This window comes from Ranitomeya variabilis, chromosome 4 (genome assembly GCF_051348905.1).
Source record: "Ranitomeya variabilis isolate aRanVar5 chromosome 4, aRanVar5.hap1, whole genome shotgun sequence".
Taxonomy (NCBI): domain Eukaryota; kingdom Metazoa; phylum Chordata; class Amphibia; order Anura; family Dendrobatidae; genus Ranitomeya; species Ranitomeya variabilis.
The window spans coordinates 17236633-17256362 of NC_135235.1; the positions used below are offsets into that span (position 1 = coordinate 17236633).

Genomic DNA, 19730 nt, shown 5'->3' on the forward strand with positions numbered 1-19730 from the left:
AATTTCTCCTATTACCCTTGCAAAAATAAAAAATTACTTGCTAAGACATAATTTTTGAGGAAAGAAGAATGATTTTTTATTTTCACGGCTCTGCGTTGTAAACTTCTGTGAAGCACTTGGGGGTTGAACGTGCTCATCACACATCTAGATAAGTTCCTTGGGGGGTCTAGTTTCCAAAATGGGGTCACTTGTGGGGTGTTTCTACTGTTTAGGCACATCAGGGGCTCTGCAAATGCAACGTGACGCCCGCAGACCATTCCATCAAAGTCTGCATTTCAAATGTCACTACTTCCCTTCCGAGCCCTGACGTGCGCCCAAACAGTGGTTTACCCCCACATATGGGGTATCACTGTACTCACAACAAACTGGGCAACAAACATTGGGGCCCAATTTCTCCTGTTACCCTTGTGAAAATAAAAAATTGCTTGCTAAAACATCTTTTTTGAGGAAAGAAAAATGATTTTTTATTTTCACGGCTCTGCGTTGTAAACTTCTGTGAAGCACTTGGGGGTTGAATGTGCTCATCACACATCTAGATAAGTTCCTTGGGGGGTCTAGTTTCCAAAATGGGGTCACTTGTGGGGTGTTTCTACTGTTTAGGCACATCAGGGGCTCTGCAAATGCAACGTGACGCCAGCAGACCATTCCATCAAAGTCTGCATTCCAAAACGTCACTACTTCCCTTCCAAACCCCGACGTGTGCCAAAACAGTGGTTTACCCCCACATATGGGGTATCAGCGTACTCAGGAGAAACTGGACAACAACTTTTGGGGTCCAATTTCTCCTGTTACCCTTGCAAAAATAAAAAATTCTGGGCTAAAAAAATATTTTTGAGGAAAGGAAACACATTTATTATTTTCACGGCTCTGCGTTATAAACTTCTGCGAAGCACTTGGGGGTTCAAAGTGCTCACCACACATCTAGATTAGTTCCTTGGGAGGTCTAGTTTCCAAAATGGGGTCACTTGTTAGGGAGCTCCAATGTTTAGGCACACAGGGGCTCTCCAAACGTGACATGGTGTCCGCTAATGATTGGAGCTAATTTTCCATTCAAAAAGCCAAATGGCGTGCCTTCCCTTCCGAGCCCTGCCGTGTGCCCAAACAGTGGTTTACCCCCACATATGGGGTATCATCGTACTCAGGACAAACTGGACAACAACATTTGGGGTCCAATTTCTCCTATTACCCTTGGAAAATTAAAAAATCCTGGGCTAAAAATCATTTTTGAGGAAAGAAAAATTATTTTTTATTTTCACGGCTCTGCGTTATAAACTTCTGTGAAGCATCTGGGGGTTATAAGTGCTCACTATGCATCTAGATAAGTTCCTTGGGGGGTCTAGTTTCCAAAATGGGGTCACGTGTAGGGGAGCTCCAATGTTTAGGCACACAGGGGCTCTCCAAACGCGACATGGTGTTCGCTAACGATTGGAGCTAATTTTCCATTCAAAAAGTCAAATGGCACGCCTCCCCTTCCGAGCCTTGCCGTGCACCCAAACAGTGGTTTACCCCCACATATGAGGTATCAACATACTCAGCAGAAATTGCCCAACAAATTTTAGGATCCATTTTATCCTGTTGCCCATGTGAAAATGAAAAAATTGAGGCTAAAATAATTTTTTTGTGAAAAAAAAGTACTGTTTCATTTTTACGGATCAATTTGTGAAGCACCTGGGGGTTTAAAGTGCTCACTATGCTTCTAGATAAGTTCCTTGGGGGGTCTAGTTTCCAAAATGGGGTCACTTGTGGGGGAGCTCCAATGTTTAGGCACACGGGGGCTCTCCAAACGCGACATGGTGTCCGCTAAAGATTGGAGCCAATTTTTCATTCAAAAAGTCAAATGGCGCTCCTTTCCTTCCAAGCCCTGCCGTATGCCCAAACAGTGGTTTACCCCCACATATGAGGTATCAGCGTACTCAGGACAAATTGGACAACATCGTTCGTGGTCCAGTTTTTCCTTTTACCCTTGGGAAAATAAAAAAATTGTTGCTAAAATATCATTTTTGTGACTAAAAAGTTAAATGTTCATTTTTTCCTTCCATGTTGCTTCTGCTGCTGTGAAACACCTGAAGGGTTAATAAACTTCTTGAATGTGGTTTTGAGCACCTTGAGGGATGCAGTTTTTAGAATGGTGTCACTTTGGGGTATTTTCAGCCATATAGAACCCTCAAACTGACTTCAAATGTGAGGTGGTCCCTAAAAAAAATGGTTTTGTAAATTTTGTTGTAAAAATGAGAAATCACTGGTCAAATTTTAACCCTTATAACTTCCTAGCAAAAAAAAAATTTGTTTCCAAAATTGTGCTGATGTAAAGTAGACATGTGAGAAATGTTATTTATTAACTGTTTTGTGTCACATACCTCTCTGGTTTAACAGAATAAAAATTAAAAATGTGAAAATTGCGAAATTTTCAAAATTTTCGCCAAATTTCCGTTTTTTTCACAAATAAACTCAGAAATTATCGACCTAAATTTACCACTATCATGAAGCCCAATATGTCACGAAAAAACAATCTCAGAATCGCTAGGATCCGTTGAAGCGTTCCTGAGTTATTACCTCATAAAGGGACACTGGTCAGAATTGCAAAAAACGGCAAGGTCATTAAGGCCAAAATAGGCTGGGTCATGAAGGGGTTAAAATTTGTTGTGGTAATGTCTAGAACCAAAATTAGAATAATGTTGTCTCTGTCCAAATATATATGGACCTAACTGTACATTACATTACTGATCCTGAGTTACATCCTGTATTATACTCCAGAGCTGCACTCACTATTCTGCTGGTGCAGTCACTGTGTACATACATTACATTACTGATCCTGAGTTACATCCTGTATTATACTTCAGAGCTGCACTCACTATTCTGCTGGTGCAGTCACTGTGTACATACATTACATTACTGATCCTGAGTTACCTCCTGTATTATACTCCAGAGCTGCACTCACTATTCAGCTGGTGCAGTCACTGTGTACATACATTACATTACTGATCCTGAGTTACATACTGTATTATACCCCAGAGCTGCACTCACTATTCTGCTGGTGCAGTCACTGTGTACATACATTACATTACTGATCCTGAGTTACCTCCTGTATTATACCCCAGAGCTGCACTCACTATTCTGCTGGTGCAGTCACTGTGTACATACATTACATTACTGATCCTGAGTTACCTCCTGTATTATACCCCAGAGCTGCACTCACTATTCTGCTGGTGCAGTCACTGTGTACATACATTACATTACTGATCCTGAGTTACATCCTGTATTATACTCCAGAGCTGCACTCACTATTCTGCTGGTGCAGTCACTGTGTACATACATTACTGATCCTGAGTTACATCCAGTATTATACTCCAGAGCTGCACTCACTATTTGGCAGATTTAGAGCTAAGTTTCTGCGTTTTCTCTGGTTACTCTGGTTAGTCTGAAAACATCACATAAGGCTACTTTCACACTTACGTCTTTTTGAAGACGTTGCAATGCGTCGTTCTGTGCAAAAAACGCATCCTGCAGAGTTGCCGGCAGAATGCGTTTTTTACACATAGACTTGTATTACCGACACACGTTCCATACGCCGTGCACTGGATGCGTCGGTAATTGGCAGGCCTTCGTCACAAAAAAACATTCAATGTAACTTTTTTGTGCAACGGGTCTGCTATTTTCGACTGCGCATGCGCGGCCGAAACTCCGCCCCCTCCTCCCTGGACTGCAGAATGGGCAGCGGATGCGTCAATCCGCTGCCCACGTCCTGCAGAGAATTCACAACGTCCGTCGGTACGTCAGCTCGACGCATTGAGACGGGCCCGTACCGACAGAAATGTGAACGAGGCCTAAAATGAATATTTACTAGTACCCGCTCGCAGTATTTATTTACTGTGGAGTGAATTGCTGTGGATCTTCGTGTAGGGTCTCGCTGGACAATCAGGATCGGGGACGTTGGTTGTGATCTTGTATTGTTCATCTTTGCAGGATGCGGCCGGGTCCGGTCGTGGAGGTGGGGGGAATTGGGGCGTTTGTCCCTGGGGTGTCTGACCCTGTGGGGTGTACTCATATAATGCTGGGCAGCCACCTGATACAATAGTATGAGTGTGTCTACAAGTATATGTGTGATTGGCGCCTTATCGGTGGGCATTTATAATCCCCATATGATGGATGATGGGAGTGTGAGTAGTGGTCCATCAGTACATACACCTGTGCTCACGCTGCCTTTTATAACGGGGCCACGTACGTCCTGCAGGATTCTAGTATCTGACCCCATATTGCTGTACGGCCTCTTCTTTTCTTTGATGCTTTTTTGGATTTTACTTCCAGTGACCCACTCTGCCTAGATCCCTGTATTCTGGGAAGAGTCGTCTTCACACCCGGTGTGGTACCGTCATCTGACGAAGGAAGGGTTAACCGCCCCACTGTATGGCAGGCGCTCAGCCAAGATCTATTCACAAGCTTGCTGATGGTTTCCAATAACATCTACCAGCATTACACCTGCAGCTTTGGAATATAATAGGACTGGGGTAAATGTGATGTGGAGCCAGAATTTGCCCAAGAAGGAGAATGGCAATGTAGATTCATGTACACAACTAGTGAGCGTTGTGGGCGACAATGGTGACCCAGGAACCAAGGAGTCTAGCAGAACTTCTACCAATAGGACAGAACGTGGGGGTTTGGGGTGCCCCTTTACCGTGTGCGAGCCCCCATTCTGTATTACACACCAGATCGGTTCTTACCGGTTTGTGCTGCTTCCTAGATTACTACTTCCACTGCTGCTGCACCTCTTGGATTTTAGTCGTCTTGTTTTTAGCCTGTGAAGATCCGAGCTGTCTCCAGAGGGGAAGCTGGAGGCGTAGCCATGTTCACACTCTGCGGACAGAAAAATCAGGAGTAAGAATCTGTGCTGTAACAATGGCCGTGGTACTGCTGGGACTTGTAGTTTTCCCCATTTGTTTTCACTTTATCAATTAATTCTGCGACAGCTGGACAACACATATTATCATCAATCGCCACCATTAAAGTTCCACACAAAAAAAAAATGAAATAAATGTGTAATCAGTAGGATTATGGATAATCGGATGGTCGATTAGGGGTCGGTGATCTTCTATATACATGAGATACATTGTTGCACTTTTATAAAGGATACAGAAAGTTACATTATTAATATAGAATGATGTTTTTTTCGTCACCAGGCGTGAATACTTTGTATCCATCACCTACAACTTCACAATCAGAACTCTGCACCATCCACCCTTCACTAACTGAGTCACCACATAGTGACCTGTGCACGGGCACGAGTGCCAAGCGTGGCGGCATCTGGGGCGTCGTTTGACACCCGACACACAAGAAAGTCACAGAAACCCCCCTGCTACTTATTCACCCATATATTTATAGCATTTCACCTAAAAACCACAAGTTACCCCTGAGTGTCCAACACTCGGGCACATTCCCTCCACACACATGGGTGGGGATCACACATCAAAACAACCAGAGACCCCATCGTTGCTGCACGCACACTACATCCCCCACAATGCAATGCAGAAATGCAAAGACCACAAAAAAAAAAAAAAAAACCACGAACATTTCTATACAGACAGAGGACATCTTTACCTCGCTCCCTCCTGTCCAGATATTCGGCAGCATCCAAGAGCCTCTGAATATTCACCATTCGGACGCAGTCCATAATGCAGTTTGTAGCCTCCAAAAAATATCAGTTTCAAATGCAAAAAAATCTGCTATATTATTTGCAAATAAATTATAAAAAAAAGTTCCAAAATGTCTCCAATCCAAAAAGACTAAATGCTGTTTGCATGAAAATAATGAGATTTTAAAGGGCCCAGTAAGTTTCTGCAGCAGATCAAGGCCTCAGTAGGGCAGATGAGCCTGGTGGGGCTTCAGTGCAGAAGAAAAGGAAGGCGGAATGGCAGCTGATCCGTGCAGAAAGGAAGAAAGAAGAGAAAATAGGGCAGAAAAGGGGAACTGCGGGCTGAGGACATGGACTGGGAGCTGCCACCCTGCACTGACACCCACAGAAGAGTTTGTTTACTTCTTGCAGCACAGGCAGAGGGCTGCTCCCATCAAGCTCAGCTGCAAGGAGCACTGGGAGTTGTAGTTTTCCATTCTGCAGAGAGCACATTCTTAACCCTCTCTTTGCTAGAAGTTACTTTTTTTTTTTATTAAATGGAAACAAAAGGACCCCTTGTCAGAAGCCGAGCTTATAAATATGCAGATGTAACATGCAGCAGACAAGCTGGGGCTGGGACATTAGCATAATTGCAAATGAGCCAGAATCTCCACACATATATCCGAATAAACCCAACTTTTGAAAAGTTAAGATTTCTAGATACAAAATGTTGTCTACATATTCAGGAGTTCTGTTTGAAACATTGTATTTATAAATGTTTATTATATCTTCTATTTTGATACTGTTTTTCCCTTCTGTTGCTTTTCTACCTCTGAGCACAGCGGTTTGCGGGGTCCGACGAGACACTGACATTGGGGGGGATTATTTGCCTCTGGGGTCTCTCATCCATTTATTTTATAAGTAGGCTTGACGGTATGTGACCTGTGTGGGATGACAGCCTCTGAGGGAGGGGGTCTCAGATCCAGCTCTTCTGTAGGGCCACAGTGCGCCCTGGTTGGGGATACAATGGCTCTTTGGTTCTCAGGGAGGCAGATCGGAGCTCAGTGACGTCCACCATTGATGTAATGTTCCAGGACTGCATTGTTGCTGTGAGTCCTGCTCCAAGTGTGATTGTGCACCTTCCTTTTCTGGTTTTTATATAGAGATGAGGCGTCTAACAAACACTTATTTCAGGGGACATAACATCAGGCAGAAGAATCTCATTTCTACAATTGTTTGCCCCATAGACACCACATTGTGGCCAGATCCTATTGCCACCAGCCGACAGATACATGCGGCATGGCAGGATTGTAGTGACCGGTAGGTGTTCCCATCCTCGCCCCATTTCACGCCCCCAATATTATTGGTGAAGGTATGTCCTATGCAGCATCAATAGTAAAAGATAGAATGTTAAAAATAATAAATCATGATATTCTCACCTTCCGGCGTCCCCGGCAGCCTTTCCCGCTCCTCACGATGCTCCGGTCCCAGTAATGCTTTGCGGCATGACCCCAGATGACGTAGCATCTCGCGAGACCGCACTTCATCACAGGTCATTTTCGCAAAGCATTATTGGGAACGGGAGCGTCACAAGGAGCAGGAAAGCTGCGGGGGACGCCGGAAGGTGAGAATATCACTATTTATTTAAATTATTATTATTTTATTTTTTTTTTAACAGGTATATGGTTCCCAGGGCCTGGAGGAGAGTCTCCTCTCCTCCACCCTGGGTACCATCCGCACATGATCTGCTTACTTCCCGCATGGTGGGCACAGCCCCGTGCAGGAAGTAAGCGGATCAATGCATTCCTGTGTGTGCGGAATCCCCGCGATTCCGCACAAAGAATGAACATGCTGTGTTTTTTTCCCTGAATGCAATTCCACCGCGGAAAAAAAACGCAACATGTGCACAAAAAATGCGGAATGCATTCTATAAATAGGATACTTAATGTGAGCGGTTTTTTGCGGTTTTATCATGTTTTTATAGCGAAAAAACGTGAATAAAACGCGAAAATTCCTAAACGTGTGCACACAGCCTTAGGTTTTTCTTTCATTTTTTAAAACTTCAAATTGGGAAGTTGGACATAAGGGGAAGTGAGGTGAGATGGTCACAAATTATGTCAAGCAGGTCAGGAGGCTTCAGCTAAAGAGGAACCATGAGATTGTGTGACCAGCGCTCTCTGCGCCTCATGTGCAGACTGGGGTCCGCGGGTTATTTACTATTACAGCAGAACAACATAATAGAAGCGATTGAAAAGATTCCCAGGACCCCGAGGAGCCAGCAGGCATATTGGTCGGGTGGTCTGTGGCCTCTGGACATCTCATTCAGATGTTTTTCTCGAGAAAATCGGATCAATTATTTTGATCAAAGTTTGAGTTTAATCATAGTGTGGGCCGAGTGTCATCTGACTTGCTCATACATGGAGAAACTAAAAAACAAAAAACAATTTCTCCACCTTCTTCATTCTGACAGTTTGTGAAAATCACAGCGCACGCGGATGTAATCTGAGTGCAGTACAATTTATTTTCACCGACTTGTATTGGATCAAAATTGGATGTCTCCAATATTTTCTGCAGACTACACAGTCCAAAGGAAGAAACAGAGAAAAATCAGACATGTGAATGTCCCCATAGACTGTCACAGGTGCGAGTGCGAACATCACGGCTGCCACTTACACAAAAATCGCATGTGTGCATGAGGCCTAAGTGCTGGAATCCTGGGGTCTCCCGATTAGCCGGCTCAGCACAATGGCTGCCAACGTGGCGGCTGCACCAGGGTCCTCCACATCATCTCCTCATCTCTAGAATTTATAATAATAGTAATCATTTTATTTCTATATCCCCAACATATTCCCCTGCGCTTTACATTTTAGAGGGGACTTGTACAGACAATACACATTACAGAACAACAATAATCACATGAATCAGCAGATACCAAGAGGAGTGAGGGTCCTGACCACAAGCTACAATCTATGAGGAAATAGGGGAGACACGAAAGGTGGATGGTAACAATTGCTTTCATTGTACGGTGCAGCCATCAATGTAATAAATAGGATGTTCATGTAACGCTGCATGAACCGGTCACCAACCAGTATGTATAAAAGTACAGACACAGACTGACGGAACCACGGTGCGAGCGATGTTCTTCGATTTCTCGAGTGCATTTAACTCCCTGCAGCCACCTTTACTACACAAAAAGATGACTGATATGAAGGTGGAGGTGGGGATGAGAAATTGGATAACTGACTACCGATCAGATCGGCCACAGTTTGTACAGATGGGAGCCGTTGTGTCAAGCAGATTAGTGAGCAGTGTAGGTGCCCCCCAGGGAACGGTGCTTGCGCCCTTTCTATTCACACTGTATACATCGGACTTTCAGTATAAATCTGATCTTTGCCACCTTCAAAAATGTTCGGATGACTCCGTGGTTGTGGGATGTATTAGGGGAGATCAGGGGGATGAGGAATACAGAAGGGTGGTGTTGAATTTCGTGGATTGGTGCAATGGTAACTATCTACAACTAAATGTTAAGAAAACCAAGGAGTTGGTGGCCAACTATAGCAGGATTAAGTTGGAATGCTTACCGATCACTATTGCTGGTCAGGAGGTAGAGCAGGTGGAGAGTTACAAATATTTGGGGGTCCATTTGGATAGCAAACTGGACTGGAGATGCCACTCAGAGACTGTCTACAAGAAGGGGATGAGCAGATTGTATTTCCTAAGGAAACTGAGGTCTTTTAATGTGTGCAGCAAAATGTTAGGAATGTTCTACCAATCTGTGGTGGCAAGTGCCATCTTCTTTGCAATCATATGCTGGGGTAATAGTGTGCGGGCCTCTGATGCTAATAAGCTGAATAAGGCTACGTTCACATTTGCGTTGTGCGCCGCAGCGTCGGCGACGCAACGCACAACGCAAACAAAAACGCAGCAAAACGCATGCACAACGCTGCGTTTTGCGCCGCATGCGTCTTTTTTTGGTTGATTTTGAACGCAGCAAAAATGCAACTTGCTGCGTCCTCTGCGCCCGGACGCGGGCGCCGCAGGGACGCATGCGTCGCAAAACGCAAGTGCAACGCATGTCCATGCGCCCCCATGTGAAATATAGGGGCGTATGACACATGCGGCGACGCTGCGGCGCAGACCGCAAATGTGAACGTAGACTTAAGATTATCAAAAAGGCAAGCTCTGCTGTCGGCTGCAATCTGGACTCTCTTGAGGAGGTAGTGGAGAGAAGAACTCTGAGAAAGTGTAGGGCAATTATGAACAATAATGCACATCCATTGTATGAGCTACTCATGAGACAGAAGAGCACCTTCAGTAACCGGCTAATACTTCTGAGGTGTAAGAAGGAAAAATATAGGAAATCGTTTGTGCCAACTGCGATGGGAATGTACAACAATAATATTAGGGTTAAATCATCAAGGTGAATGTCTACTTTATTCCTCTACATTTCAGTTTACCCGCTGTGTATGTCCTATTCTAATGTATAATGTTCTTCTGTCAACAAACTGTCATGTCAATTAAGTAATTCATTTTATGATTTTTATGATTTAAGTTGTGCTGCTGTGATACCATAATTTCCCACGGGATCAATAAAGTGTATCGTATCGTATCGTATCGTATAAGGGTATTGTAGGAATAGTTAGATAAATATGTTGAGGCGGTAGGCCAGTCTGAAGAAATGCGTTTTTAGGCCACGCTTAAAACTGTGGGTATCGGGGATTAATCGTATTATCCTCGGTAGTGCATTCGAGAGAATTGGCGCAGCACGTGAGAAGTCTTGGAGTCGGGAGTGGGAGGTTCGGATGATTGAGAATGTTCATCTTAGGTAATTAGCAGAGGGTACGGGTAGGGTGGTAGGCTGAGACCAGGAAGGAGATGTAGGGTGGTGCTGAGCCATGGAGTGCTTTGTGGGTGAGAGTGATAAGTTTATATTGAATTCTGGAGTGGATGGGTAACCGATGCCTCTGCCCTGTGCCAGTCATTGCACTGGTGTAGCGGCATATTATTATTATTATTTATATAGCACCATTGATTCCATTGTGCTGTACATGAGAAGGGGTTACATACAAATTACAGATATCACTTACAGTAAACTAACAATGACAGACTGATACAGAAGGGCGAGGACCCTGCCCTTGCGGGCTTACATTCTACAGGATGGTGGTGAAGGAGACAGTAGGTTGGGGGTTGCAGGAGCTCCGGTGTTGGTGAGGCGGTAGCTCCGGTGTTGGTGAGGCGGTAGCTCCGGTGTTGGTGAGGCGGCAGCGGGGTCAGTGCAGGCTGTAGGCTTTCCTGAAGAGGTGGGTTTTCAGGTTCCATCTGAAGGATCCGAATGTTGATAGTTGGACGTGTTGGGGCAAAGAATTCCAGAGGATGGGGGATATTCGGGAGAAGTCTTGGAGGCTTTTGGGTGAGGAGCGAATAAGTGTGGAGGAGAGAAGGAGGTCTTGGGAGGACCAGAGATTACGTGAGGGAAGATATCGGGAGATTAGATCAGAGATATATGGAGGAGACAGGTTATGGATGGCTTTGTAGGTCAGTATTAGTAATTTGAGCTGGATACGCTGAGGGCAGATCACTGCTTATAGACACAAGAACAATATTCTGCCTCTAGGATCAGTTGCCGCTCAATATATCATTTACTAGTGGCAGCACGGTGGCTCAGTGGTTATCAATGCAGCAATGGAGTCCTGGGTTCTAATCCCAGCCAGGACAACATCTGCAAGGAGTTTGTATGTTCTCCCCGTGTTTGCGTGGGTTTCCTCCGGGTTCTCCGGTTTCCTCCCACATTCCAAAGACATACTGATAGGGAATTGAGATTGTGAGCCCCAATGGGGACAGCGATGAGAATGTGTGCAAGCGCTGCAGAATATGTTAGCGCTATATAAAAATAAAAAGATTATTATTACTAGTGGAACATTCTGGAGAGTTCAGAGTTTGGCACATGCTTGTCCAATACATTTTGCAAAATCCATTGGCTTAAAATGTCTGACAGGTCACCACAAGGAATTTATTGGAGTGTCTTATTATTATTATTATTATTATTATTATTATTAATTATCCTATCTATCTAATATCCCAAAAAAAAGCAATTCTACTCCAATAAGTGAAAAAGTCATAGTTACTCACCGATAACGGTGTTTCTCGGAGCCCATGACAGCACTACGGAGAGAGGGGATCCGCCCTTCAGGGACAGGAAACCTACAGATAAAAGGGCGGTACCTCTCCCTCGCATCAGTTGGTTTACAGAGCATCGGAGGACCTCCAGGTTAGTTACAACAGAGAAAAAACCATATTATAACATTTCTTAATAAAGGAACCTCGTGCCTAGACTATATTATATAAATTATATGTAATTAAAAGGTGCTCACCGCACTCGTGATGGGAGGGAATAAGCGAGTGCTGTCATGGGCTCCGAGAAACACAGTTATCGGTGAGTGACTATGACTTTCTCGGTCTCCCATGACAGCACTACGGAGAGAATTGCAGAGACTAAGCTTAGGGAGGGACCACCGCCTCGAGAACCCTTGTCCCGAAGGTCAAGTCAGACGCAGAGGCTAGATTTAATCTATAGTGTCTAAAAAAGGTTGACGGTGATGACCAGGTGGCCGCCTTACAGATTTGTTCTATTGATACCTCTGACCTCTCAGCCCATGAGGTAGCTACTGCTCTTGTGGAATGCGCTCTTATACCATCCGGGATCGTATTCCCCGTGGATGAATATGCCAACGCTATTGCCTCTTTTATCCACCTTGCCAAGGTACCTTTAGATGCCCAGAATCCTTTTCTGGGACCCTGAAAACAGACAAAGAGCCTTCCTTCCTATATTCCCTGGTGGAATCTAGGTATTGGACTAGACATCTTCTGACATCTAGATTATGGAAGTTCTGCTCTTTTTCATTTCTGGGGTTTGGGCAAAAGGACGGCAGGGATATTTCTTGTGACCTATGGAATTTTGACGCCACTTTTGGCAAATAGGCCAAGTCAGGTCTAAGAGTGACTATCATCCAATATTTTTGTAAAAGGTGGGTTAGAGGATAGGGCTTGAATATCACTCATTCTGCGCGCAGATGTTAAGGCTACTAGAAGAATGGTCTTAAGTGATAGGGTTTTTATGGGAATCGTCTCTATGGGTTCAAATGGAGGACCAGATAATGCCGAGAGGAGTAAATTTAGGTCCCACGAGGGCATTTTTTGAGTAACTAAAGGTTTTGATCTTGTTACCGCTTTAATGAATCTTATTACCCATGGGTTAGCCGCAATATTTTGGTTATAGAGTGCTCTCAGAGCTGCTATCTGTACCTTAAGAGTAGTGTTGAGCATTCCGATACCGCAAGTATCGGGTATCGGCCGATACTTGCAGTATCGGAATTCCGATACCGAGATCCGATACTTTTGTGGTATCGGGAATCGGAATCGGAAGTTTCCAGTGTATGGTTCCCAGGGTCTGAAAAAATATTGATATACTCACCTGTCCGGAGGCCCCTGGACATCACCGCTGGTAACCGGCAGCCTTCTTTGTTTAAAATGAGCGCGTTCAGCACCTTCCATGACGTCACGGCTTCTGATTGGTCGCGTGCCGCTCATGTGACCGCCACGCGACCAATCACAAGCCGCGACGTCATCCCTCAGGTCCTAAATTCCCTTCTAGGAATTTAGGACCTGAGGGATGACGTCACGGCTTCTGATTGGTTGCCGGTTCACAGCGGTAAGGTCCAGGCTGCGTCGGAGAGGTGAGTATATCAATATTTTTTATTTTAATTCTTTATTTTACACATTAATATGGATCCCAGGGCCTGAAGGAGAGTTTCCTCTCCTTCAGACCCTGGGAACCATCAGGATACCTTCCGATACTTGAGTCCCATTGACTTGTATTGGTATCGGGTATCGGTATCGGTATCGGATCAGATCCGATACTTTGCCGGTATCGGCCGATACCGATACTTTCAAGTATCGGACGGTATCGCTCAACACTACTTAAGAGTACTGACCGCTAACCCCTGTTCCAGACCTTTTTGTAGGAACTCAAGTATTTTATTAATTGAGGGCCCATCCTGGATTTTTACTTTGGAGACAGACAAGAATTTTTTCAAAGTTTTCCCATATATTTTAGTAGTAATAGGTTTTCTACATTTTAACAATGTAGCAACTAAGTTGTCTGAGAAATCCCTTTCTTTTAATAGTCTCCGTTCAAAAAGCCAGGCTGTCAAATGCAAGTTCGACTCTTGTGGGTGGAAAATCGGTCCTTGCTGTAGCAGGTCTGGCATATTCGGTAGGATCCATGGGTCTGAGACCGATAGCATCCTTAGCCAGGAAAACCATGTCCTTTTTGGCCAGAACGGGGCTATAAGGATCATTTTTTGATTTGTCTTCTCTGACTTTCCGAATGACTGCCGGGATCAGAATGATTGGAGGAAAAGCGTATGTCAGCTTGTGGGTCCATGGGATCAGAAAGGCATCCAGAGCCTGGGGATTCCCTTCCGGACTCAGGGCAAAATTTGGCTACTTTTTTGTTTTTGGAATTGGCGAGTAAGTCTATTGTTGGAGTTCCCCACATTCCTGTGATCTGGTTGTAGATAGACTGATTCAGGGACCACTCGCCTTGTTTCAACTGGGTTCGACTCAAGTAATCTGCTTTCTCGTTAGTTGAACCCTGAATATGTAGCGCAGAGAGGGACAGTACATTTTTTTCCGCAAGGCTGATAACCTTGGCGGAGGAACTCAGTGACCGAGACCTTGTTCCTCCCTGGTGATTTATATAGGCTACTGTCACTATGTTGTCCGAAAAAATTCGGACATGATGTCCTTGAATGTAGGTTAGGAAAGATAGAAGAGCACGATCCACCGCCCAAAGTTCTTTTTGGTTTGAGGATGCTGACAGTTCCTGAACTGACCAGTTGCCCTGAGCCACTCTGTCTTCCATGTGGGCCCCCCACCCCCTGGGACTCGCATCGGTTGTTATTACCTGAGATATTTTTGGTACCCAAGGAATTCCTTTTGAAATATTCTGGTTCTTTCCCCACCAAAGAAGGGAATGAATAACTGAGGAGTTTAGGATGACCCGGCTTTCCAAATTGTTTTTTTAATATTAACTGCCACTCTAGTATGTGCCACTGAAGCTCGCTTGTGTGGAATTGTGCGAAAGGTATCGCTGGCAGGCATGAAGACAGAGAGCCCAGTAGTGACATTGCCCTCCTTAGAGTCATGGAGGGGTTTTGTAGAGTTCGTGCTATCATGGTCAATATTTTGTCTTTTTTGGGGCCCGGGAGTCGGCATTCTTGAACCTGGGAGTCTAACGTCAGTCCTAGGAACTCCTGTACTTGACAGGGTTCCAACTTTGATTTTTTTATGTTTATGAGCCAACCCAAGTCTGTTAGAATAGTCATTACTCGGTCTCTCTGTTCTCTGCAACTTTGTGCCGAGTCGCTCGCAATAAGAAAATCGTCCAAGGGACTATGATAATGTTTTGTTCCCTTATGTGGACCATCATTTCCGCTACTATTTTCGTGAATATTCGCGGAGCAATTGAGATCCCAAACGGGAGGGCCCTGTACTGGAAATTTCTTATTTGTCCCTCTATGGAGACCGCCATCCTGAGAAATTTTTGAGATTGTTCGTGGATGGGCACATGGTAGTATGCGTCAGTTAGGTCTATTACGACCATGTAGCAATTCGGGAAAATAATTTTTACGGTAGACTTTATTGTCTCCATTTTGAACTTGTGATTTTTTACATAATTGTTTAAGTTTTTTTACGTTTATAATCGTCCGAAAGGACCCGTCGGGTTTCGGTACTAGAAACAGAGGGGAGAGAAAACCTTCCCCTATTTCTTGAGGGGAGATTTCCTGAATTACGGACTTCTGCAGTAGGGAAATAATTTCTTTCTCTAATGCCGCTTGTTCTGCTGCCGAAGTTCTTGTCACTATATAATTTCGGAGGGGGGGGAAGAAAGAAGATCTATTTTTAGACCGGATTGTATGAGTTTTAAAATCCAGGCGTTGTTGGATATTTTCTTCCAGGCAGGAAGAAAAGAGGTGAGTCTCCCCCCCCCCCCCCCCACCGTAGGAAAAATGTCATTTGGAGGGCTTTTTGTCACGGGAAGTGTTGCCGAAAAGGTAACCCCTATCCTTTCTTCTCCCTTCTTCCCATTTATTCTGTTCCCTGGGAGGTCTCTGACGAAAAAATCTCCGGTTCCGAAAGGACTGTCTGAATGGGGCTGGTCCCAGATTTGGAAACCCCTTCTTTTTGTCTCCAGCTTTCTGGAGGATGTCATCCAGGGTTTCCCCAAACAAGAAATTTCCCCTCACATGGGATAGAACATAATTTTAGCTTCGTTTGGAGGTCCCCTGGCCAACTCTTAAGCCATAAGGTTCTTCTGGCTGCGTTGGAGAGGGCAGCGGCCTTGGATGTTAAACGCACCGAGTCCGCTGAGTCCGCTAGGAATGCTGCTGCTGCCCTAAATGCAGGGATTGAGTCCAGCAATTTACTCCTGGGTGACCCATCCTTAATCTGGCTTTCCAGCTGGTCAACCCACACCATTAAAGACCTGGAGGTGCAGGTCGCTGCAACTGCAGGTCTCAAGCTACCCCCAGCCAATTCCCATGCCCCTTTAAGAAAAGTGTCCGCTTTCTTATCTAAAGGGTCTTTGAGGGTACCCATATCCTCAAACGGGAGCGCAAATTTTTTCGAGGCTTTGGCCACCGCTACGTCCAATTTTGGTGCCTTGTCCCAAGAAGTGGACGCCTCGTCTTCAAAGGGGTACTTCCTTTTAAGCGAGGGCACCGAAGAATTTCTCCTGTCCGGTTTCTCCCACTCTTTTGATCAGTGTCTGGACATTGGGATTTAGTGGGAAAGTTCTCCGCTTTTTTTGTCCCAGACCTCCGAACATTATATCTTGAGCCGTTTTATCGGGTCTGGGATCCTCAACCCCCATAGTGGCTGTAACGGCTTTCACTAGAGCATCCACCTCCTCTAGTGGGAAGCAATGACGGCCCGAATCTTCATCGGAGGAAGATAGGGAGGATTTAGAATCGTCAGAGTCCACGTCCTCAGATGAGGATCGGACAGAGTGGGAATATACCATCTCCTTCACCTTATCCTTCCTTTTTTGGAAGATAAAAGGGCATTCTGAACCTCAGATCTAATTATAGTTTTAAGTTCAGATGCGAAATCAGGGGTCTCTTCACACAATAAACGTTGAATGCATGATTTACAAAGCTTTTTGTTCCAGGCTACCGGCAAAGCTTTGTTACAGGTGGGGCAGGACCTATTTTTCTTTTTCTCCAGCCTCTTCTTACCCTAGTAAGGGAGAAGAGGGAACCCCATTATAAAATATGTACTTTCACGGAGATCACTCACCATTCGGATGTGGAGGTAGGTACCGGTTCTGGAGGAGGGCCCGGGTCTGGTAGAGGAGTCTCTTGAGGAGGGGAGTTAGTCCTTGCAGAAGATCTGCTGCGCTGCGTGGACTGACTGCTAGACCCACTTTTTCTGGAACTCTTAGGGTCCACCTTCTTATGGTGCTGCTGCCTCGGCTGCAGTTGCTGCTGTGGATTGCTGTCCTCCATGCTTACAGGGAGAGAGTTGTCGCACTATCTCCCTATTTGAATCCGGCGCCACCTCCGGCGTTTACCGTACTTCCGGTCCCACGTACATCCTCCAGGAAGAGAGACTGCCACGCATGCGCGCGAAGATGACCCGGAAGTTCTTGCCGCATTTCCGGAGCGGCGGCCATCTTTCTACACCCGGAGCGTGTGCTAATCGGCACAGGAGCTCCGGGTGATCCAGCGCCCCTTTCTCCTTCAGAGTCGGCGGCGTTCTCTCCCCCGCACACCCTGAAGAACCCCTCGGTTCCAGCGGTGGCGGCTTCGGGTGCCGGACAAGCCACGGCAGGAGCCTCCTCGCTGCCGGAACCCAACTGCCCGGTCCCGGTCCGTAATACGGTGTCTTCTGACTGATTCAGGTACCACCAAGAAGAGGTTCCCCGTCAGGGACAGGAAACCAACTGATGCGAGGGAGAGGTACCGCCCTTTTATCTGTAGGTTTCCTGTCCCTGAAGGGCGGATCCCCTCTCTCCGTAGTGCTGTCATGGGAGACCGAGAAAAATAAGTGCAAATCCAACAGCAACGTCTCCGTTCTTCCTGAAGCCTTTCTCATCCTGGCCAGTAGCTATAGGGGGGTAGAGGCAGCAGTGACCCCGGCGGCCCTGAGGTGGGCCGATCCAATCTACCCTTATATCTGGCACATGGATCTCTTCCAGTTCTGCTCCATATTATCGGAGGACTCTCTTGCATCCGTCCTTACCACAGCGGTGATTGTATTATTATTTTTTGTATGTCCATCTAGTCATCATGGTTGACCAAAAAACATTCTCAGGGCCTCGGATTAGTGGCCATTTTGGTAGTCAATGGCCACCAGATCTTGTCCTTCTTGCTCTGAGCCTCTTCTGATTAGTAGGTCCAGGGTGATGTCATCATTGTGGGGGGATTCACAGATGACATCATGCCGGACCTACTAATCAGAAGAGTCGCAGAAGGTAGCAAAAGAATCAGAGGCTCATGGATCACCAAAATGGCAGCGGAACCAGTGAACCAGGGCCCTGAGAATCCTTCTGATCTACTCTATCATCTATTATAACGATATCACAAATATATATATATATATATATTTTAATTTAATTTTATTTTTTTTTCCACTTAAAAATTATTATCCCAGTTGGTAAAAGCAATTCACATTTGTGGAGGCCTCTCCAGCTCCTCCAACACTGCAGAGTCTGTCCCCCTCACCCAATATGACCGAGCACAGTGAGAAGAGGTCACCCCCTCACAAGTCTTTTGTCCACAGCAAATAAGTCCTGTCGCTTTAAAACAAGAGGATGATGTCATCAGCCCAGAGAACAATCAGGTCCCGCCCCTCTGCTGAGCCCAGCAACCGCCTACATCACAGAGTCGGCGGCGCTCTGATTGGTGGACAGTTAATACCTGGTCCTGCCTTTCTTGACAGATAGCCAATAGAAAACCAGCGATTGGCTCCATGTGGAAACCACGTGTGCGGTGAGGAAGTGCAGGTCGCGTGATGCTGGGAGAGCACCTGAGACTGGTGCGGGGCCGGGACACGTGACCGCTGATACAATGTAACAAGTGCGGGCGGAACGTTCCATGTGCGATCACCGAGATGGGGGGGGGTCTAATAAATGTTCTGTAACTTCAGAGCGATGAGGAAGCGATTCAACAGACGACTTGGCCAAGTCCATCCGTGGACAGTGACCCATAAGGACGTGGCCACAGAAGTCAGTGGGACTGATGATGAGGGGCAGCTACAGACCCGCCAGCTCCACACTATAACCCCACCTAATATCCGGGGGGAAGCCCTCTGTACACGGCCCCCGCCTGGGAGACAGCACCCAGCTTTCCCAAGAACAGAGGGGACTAATGACTATTTCTAGAGCACTGTGATTAGAGGACAACAATATTCTCTGGAGATTTGTTGGTGGAAAGTGATAGAACAGGGAGCTGTAAAGTAAAGTGTGAGCAGAGCAGCCTGAGCTCCTCCTGTACACCAGTATGTACCAGTATACCCCAGTATGTAGCTGTATACACACCTGTATACCCCAGTATGTAGCTATATACACACACACCAGTATACCTCAGTATGTAGCTATATGCACACCTGTATACACCAGTATGTAGCTATATACACACCTGTATACACCAGTATGTAGCTACATACACACCTGTATACACCACTATGTAGTTATATACCCCAGTATGTACCTGTATACCCCAGTATGTAGCTATATACACACCAGTATGTACCTGTATACCCCAGTATGTAGCTATATACACACACCTGTATACACCAGTATCTAGCTACATACACACCTGTATACACCACTATGTAGTTATATACACCAGTATACCCCAGTATGTAGCTATATACACCTGTATACACCAGTATCTAGCTACACACACACCTGTATACACCAGTATGTAGTTATATACACCAGTATGCAGCTATATACACACACACACACACACACACCTGTATACACCAGTATCTAGCTACATACACACCTGTATACACCACTATGTAGTTATATACACCAGTATACCCCAGTATGTAGCTA

General features: G+C 45.6%; 1 protein-coding gene across 2 annotated transcripts in view; it reads right to left on the reverse strand.

The window, feature by feature from the left end:
- MXI1 (MAX interactor 1, dimerization protein) overlaps nt 1–19730 on the reverse strand; it is a 34113-nt gene that overhangs the window by 10587 nt on the left and 3796 nt on the right. Inside the window, exons 1-2 of one of the 2 annotated variants that reach the window (XM_077258070.1) lie at nt 5593–6083; nt 4719–4851 (exon numbers count right to left, since the gene is read on the reverse strand). In XM_077258070.1, the coding sequence (XP_077114185.1) occupies nt 4719–4851; nt 5593–5665 (206 nt within the window). In that variant the 5' untranslated portion in view covers nt 5666–6083. Of the gene's footprint in view, nt 1–4718; nt 4852–5592; nt 6084–19730 lie in introns of those variants that run through there. The other variant, XM_077258069.1, reaches the window with a different exon arrangement.